Source organism: Meleagris gallopavo, chromosome 3 (assembly GCF_000146605.3).
Source record: "Meleagris gallopavo isolate NT-WF06-2002-E0010 breed Aviagen turkey brand Nicholas breeding stock chromosome 3, Turkey_5.1, whole genome shotgun sequence".
In the NCBI taxonomy this organism is placed as follows: domain Eukaryota; kingdom Metazoa; phylum Chordata; class Aves; order Galliformes; family Phasianidae; genus Meleagris; species Meleagris gallopavo.
The window spans coordinates 56466184-56472392 of NC_015013.2; the positions used below are offsets into that span (position 1 = coordinate 56466184).

The 6209-nt window shown below is 40.9% G+C and overlaps 1 protein-coding gene across 1 annotated transcript; it reads right to left on the bottom strand.

The window, feature by feature from the left end:
• Nucleotides 1-2706: 2706 nt before the first annotated feature.
• On the bottom strand, nt 2707-6203 carry PENK (proenkephalin). Its single transcript, XM_003205060.4, has 2 exons — nt 6179-6203; nt 2707-3689 (listed from the first exon to the last, which is right to left on the bottom strand). The coding sequence occupies exon 2, from the start codon at nt 3624-3626 to the stop codon at nt 3024-3026; it is 603 nt and encodes a 200-aa protein (XP_003205108.3). The 5' UTR covers nt 3627-3689; nt 6179-6203; the 3' UTR covers nt 2707-3023.
• Between the last annotated feature and the right edge of the window lie 6 nt (nt 6204-6209).

Below are 6209 nucleotides of genomic sequence, written 5' to 3' on the forward strand. Positions count from 1 at the left end.
TAATAATATTTAATAGTTTAATAATAACTGTTTCAGTGTGTCGAATTACAACATATTTGTGTTCTTACAAATATTCTATCTGGGGAAGCATTATCTGAAATAGTGAACATTTATGTTATAATTTCTTGTATTTATGAAATGCTTATAAACGATTATAAAGTATTATAATTATACCTACAAATAATTACGAAGTAATTTTTGTAATAACGTTTTAATAGTTATTTATATTTATTGTATATTGCACTACATATTAAATATAGTTTAACAGTAAAAATATAGGAAATTCAAAGTTGTGCTCTGCATGTTTCATCTAATAGAATCTGCCAGGCTCATCTGAGAACGCACAAAGTAAGATGTGGGAATAGCACAGTGACCTTTCCTCATTATCTCAAGATTTCAGCTTATGCTTTAAGGCAGAGCTCCAGCTGCATGCAGTGTTGCATTCAGAAACCATTCTACGCATTAGCTTATCTCTCACTCATGATCTACCCCCCTATGTGAATTTCATTTGGTTCAGGAAATCCTTTTTTGCATCCTTGCTTTAGTTAGTTCCTATTAAAAAGCCCAGCTCATCCTTGCCCCACCTCAACTAGACTATTTTTTTTCTTTCAATTTCTTTTTCTTCCTAATGCAGAAGCATTAAGCCCTTTGGCAGGACTGGATCCTTCCACATATTGTTGTTCATATTCAGTTTTTGTTATACTTAGTATTCAGACCAGTGATATCACATGTGGCTTAACTCTGGATACTGACTGCCATGTAAAGGTGCCAAGAACAATGATAAAAGCCAGGGAGAGGAAACGTAGAATCTGGTTTTTGGTCACAGGGTGGCATTTCTTCCTTGAGAATATTCTCGTAATCAATGTTCTTTCCAGATACCAGGCTTTCCTCTTTTCTACTTTCATTTCAGTAGAGCTATACAGCTGTCTCAATAATCATCTGGAGAATTGACAATCCCGGGGATGTTCTATAAGAGGAAAATTATGGGATCTATATAGAACATGGACCAAGAGTGAGATGTTCTCACTCTTACATCCAGTTAGAGGTACTTAATGTAAAGTTCTTTCTTACTATGTAAAATAAGAGAAAAAGTTTAGATGAAAATACTTCATTCTGCAAGATCCATGCTAGATCACTTCAATTTTGGGAGTTTCATTCCTCCTTAAATCATAAAATTGTTAACTGTGAGGGATGGGTGACAACAGCTGGTAAACCTTTTGCCACTGCCAAATCTATGCAGCAGTGCTCATTTCAGCTACAAACTGCGCATAAACCTCTCTTAAGCTAAATTGGAAGTGAGCTTTAGGGAGAAGTGAATAAATGTTGGAATATAAGAGAGAAACTGCATTGTGATTTTAGTTCCTTATGGAGTGTGATTTTCAAGCACACCTGCTGATGCATGCCCTCCGTGACCTGGCTGGCATTGTGGCACAGCCTGAAGTCCTTCTGGATGAAACTCTACAAGCTGATGTGTTCCAGGAGCCCATTCCACATTCTTCACCTGTGAGTGGGCAGGATTTTGGCTGCTTCAGAGAATTCTCTGAAGGCCAAGCCAAAAATTATCACAACTATTAGGCTTATAAGTGTGTATTTGGACACTTCACTACAGACTAGTGTTTAAAAGTACTGAGTACCTAGAAAACCCTGTTGTCTTGAATTTAAAATCAGACCCTTAAGCTGCTTTCTATGTCAGTAGGAATTACTGTGCAAATCTAAGTTACAGATACCAAGCCCAGAGCCAGAGGTGGTTTTAGACATCTAGCTCCCACAAATTATTTCAGTAGTAGTCAAATATTTAAACAGCTTTGAGAATTTTGTCTATATAAATGTTAAGTGTAAGACCTATGGTTTTAAATGTCTTGCCTGAAATTATTGTCAGTATGCGTGGATAAGGAGATTTTTATCACATTAATGTGTGGGAGGTAACGAGCAGCCGTAGGTGAGGGAAAAGTGCTGACACCTGCTCTAGGAAGCTAAGGGAATAGTCAGGCAGAAATATACAAGGAAGCATAAATGGGGGTGGGAGCTGCCCTTCAGTGTAAATGCTGAAAGACTGGTGATGGGTTTCCTGTTTATTCTCATATATACTTACACTGTCTTCATTTGAAATAGACAAGACTGACCAGCAATTTCCCGTATTTCAGTAATGTAAAAGTGCTTTATACCAGCTGAGGAATCAAACAGAAAGCTGCTCTGTAGGAAACCATTTGTCAGGTGCTCCGTAAATAGAATTTTGATTTTTTTTTTATGAAGTTTTTGGTCATGTTTAGTGTGCACCAATTCACCTACTGTTCTTGAGTCAGTGTCTGTAACTTAAAGGCCAAACATACAGTCTTACGTGGGATGAATGCAACAGCTGTCACTAAACAACTGTGGCACTGTGTTGCAAACTAGAGAAATGTTTTTAGAGCTTTAAGTAAAAGATGTTTATGAACTGTTTTCACGTGAAATGGTTAAGGACAATGAATTCAGCTAATTGGTTAAAATGAGAGCAGATAGAGCAAATACAATAATATCCTCTTTAGAGCATATATTTATTATTCTGGTATTCTAAGTCGATGAGAAAACTAAAAACAAAAATTTATTTCAGGTGTTGTGTGTGCAGTACAAATTCTGTAATTACAGAACGTGTTGGCATTACTACGCTCACCGTTAAGAAAAAAATGATATGTTTGATTAAATCACAGAAAAAAAAGCATTTCAGAATTGATGCAGTTAGGATGAAGAATTTATTGTATATACAGTAAAGCAATTCTACTGTAGATGTACCTCCTGTTTAAAGAAAATGAATACAGTAATCAAAATCATTTTAGCGTGGAAACTACAGCACAGACTGAAACTTGACTAAACCAGAAATTAGTTATTTGACTTGAAAGAACACAGGACCTGGAACAACAGATCACAGGTTGCATCATTAACCAGGACAGTAAAAAAACTGTACAGTACAAGCAACACATTACAATAAGTTATGACCAATAAGGCAGTCTCTCTCATTTAGGACAAAAGGGATAACGGGAAAGGTATTAAAATCTCATAAATCCACCGTATCTCTTTTCCATCTCTGGGACCTCTTTGGAATAAGTTTCCCCATCTTCTTCTGAAGGGAGAATGGAATCAGCGAAGCGCTTGAGAAAGCCGCCGTACCGTTTCTGGTAATCCAGCCACCACTCTGGCCTCCCCACTCTTCTCATGAAACCACCGTATCTCTTTTGCAGCTCTTTGGCTTCATCTTCCAGTTCTGGACTGCGCTTTATGCTTCTCATGAAGCCGCCGTATCTTTTGCTGACGTCTCCATCATTTTCATTTATTCCTCGGTAATGCGCCGCTTCAGGGTTATCCCCTGCTCCTAAAAGCTCCTTCAGCAGATCAGAGGAATTAGCCAGGGCATCGTCATCTGAGTCCTTCTTCATGAACCCTCCGTACCTCTTAGCCAGTATCTCTTCTCCATTAGCTTCATCCTCTGACTCTGGGTGGTAGAGCTCATCCATTTTCTTCATGAAACCCCCGTATCTCTTCATGAAGCCCCCATATTTCTTGGTAAGCAGATGGTTCTCATCCAGCTCTTTTTTGTCTCCTGGAGCAGCGTTTCCATCCTCAGAGAGGTCCAGTTTTGTCAGCTGCAGCATCTCCTTGCAGGTCTCCCAGGCCTTGGCAGAAGGCAGCTTTCCTTCACATTCTAGTGTACATGCCTGTAAAACGGATGTGGTTTACTAAGGGTGATTCGATAGTAACAAACACCTTGTCTTAGCTCCTCTTCTTTTTAAAAGACCACAAGGGAGCTTCTCTTTATGAGCGCCTTGGAAGGACTACTCTTTGTGTCAGCACCTGAAGTTTTTCATATGCTTTCGTGAAGGACCTGGCAATACCCACTCTAAGGGAGGGGATACAAGCTGGGCTGTTGTTCCTGCATGCCAAGGCCATCTCTAGGATTCTGTTTCAAAGATAGCTCTTGCCTCTCCATTACCAGGGTGAATTTTTATGAGCTACTGTGTTTAATAGTGGGAATTTATAAACCAGTTGAGGTTCACTACATAATAAATGTGCGTCATTAAAAGTAACAGTTATGTTACAAAAGAAGCAGGGGAGTGGAACTAGATGACCTTTTCCAACTCAAATGATTCCGTGAAGCTTTGAGGTTGTGAATGCCCCCTCCCTGGAAGCACTCAAGGCCAGGCTGGATGGGGCTTTGAGCAACTTGGTCTAGAGGGAGGTCTCTGCCTACAGCAGGGGGTTGGAACAAGATGATCTTAAAGGTCCCTTCCAACCCAAACCATTCTATGATTCTATGATACTTGGAATAAATCAAATGGCATCACTGTTGCAAAGATGCCAGCTGTATCATACTGTTCTGCACCTTCAACGCAGTGCATGGCTCTAAAGGCTGTATTTTTGTATAATACAATTTGTTTTAATTTATGGAGCAGACCTTTCAAACGCGTGCCAATTCCAAATGAAGAACTACAGACTTTCTTAGGCAGAATCAAACATCTGGTTTTGCTGGCTTGACTTAGAAAGCAGTGATAATCAGAAAGAGGAAAAACATCCTGAGCTGTGTTTGACTGTAAAGAAAATTTTTCAGGATAGGAGTTACAAAAGTTTTCAGCACTTGCACACATATCAGGTAACCAGTTAATAGTAACATACATATTAGCTCCCATCTCTGTTGTGTTGGGGAGTTTACTTGTGAAACCAAACTCTTCAGCTGCAAAAAGAAGAAATCATCAAGTTTTTCAGTAATGAAAACAGTTATTTTGTCTGGATGATGTTCTCTAAGGATCTCAAACTGTTTGAAAAGTGTGAAACTAAATCTCAGCACAGTTTTCTCTTAACATCTCTCTGACCATCTCTCACTACCTCTGATCTTACCTGTCTGCTGAGCTCACTTTTATCCTGAGAAATTGGCACACAATTTTTGATACGATCACAAGAAAATGAAATGGACTTCTGTACTTTGCAACACAATGATTTATTTTATCACACACTCCATGCTTATTTCTATTACGCTATACTTGTGCAATAAACCGAATGTGATCTCAGCTTCAGCCTGCCTTTGAAATTGATCTAAGTCAAAGCAAGAATAAATCTGTTCTTCCCTTCTCAATAAGTTTAAATAGCCTATTGCCAAATGAACGTACGCCATCTCAAGTATGTGAATGACCAGGCTATATCTTACAGATACAACATGATAAAATCAGTTCTGATGTTACCAGGCACCAGTATCAAGAAACATTTGTCTCCAGAAACTGTACCCGGATAAGAAATACATGTTATGGCACGTTGCTTCTTTTCCCATTTAAACTAATAAGTGTTGCTAACGGGTGGAAATGTAATTCTTGAATAACTGCTGAAAGTATGCAAAGGAGAATGTCTACATATACAGACACCCACAACAAACACACAGCCCTCCTCCAAAAGGGCAAGCTGCCACTTCTTTCTGGTTAGCATTAAAGCCAAAGCTTCACTGAAATCTGGAATATTTGAATGTATGCAGAGCAATATATACAATGTAAACAGAACTTCAGAACCATCCTAAGAATGCTATAAACCTACTGTGGTTACCAGCGAGTCCTTCCTTTCAGAGCAAGCACTTCAAGCAGATGCGCTCAGTGCTCTGAACTCTGCACACAGAACAGCCCCAGTCCTTCCTTTTTACTCCCGAACAACCTATGAGACCTTAAGAGGAAAACTTTCCTGAGCACTGAGAGGTGCTGAGAGTGCGGCAATCTGTGGCCGGGGGCTGCGGTATCACCGGCACCGGACCCCGGTCCGTCTGTGCTTACATTGCAAGTTGTGCTGTCTCTCTGACTGCATTATCGAATAATTTCAACGTCATTAAAAAATGAAATAACAATAATAAAAACATCTTGGAGCTTTGTAACGTGATTTACCTCGGGAGGAGCTGAAATGCCAGAGGGATGGTTACGGGCACGCTGCTAATTCCACCACCAGCGCAATAGGAGACAGCGATGCTCCGGGCGGACTCGGAGTTCGCCGCGAGATCCCGTTCCCTTCAGCCCCAACTCGGCTCTTCCCCCGCTGCCCGAGGCTGCCCGGCGAGGGGACCCCGCGCTGTTTCCTTCCAACCCAACTCCGCTGTCCCCCTCGCCCCGTCCCTCTCCGTTCCCTACCCCATTCCCTGCCCCCGTCCCGTCCCGTCCCGTCCCGCCCGGCCGCTTACCAGCGGGTGGATGTCGGCGCGGGGCCCCAGG

Excerpts from the sequence above, each read along its gene's own strand:
- PENK (XM_003205060.4), bottom strand. The coding sequence starts at position 3,626 with ATGCTGCAGCTGACAAAACTGGACCTCTCTGAGGATGGAAACGCTGCT.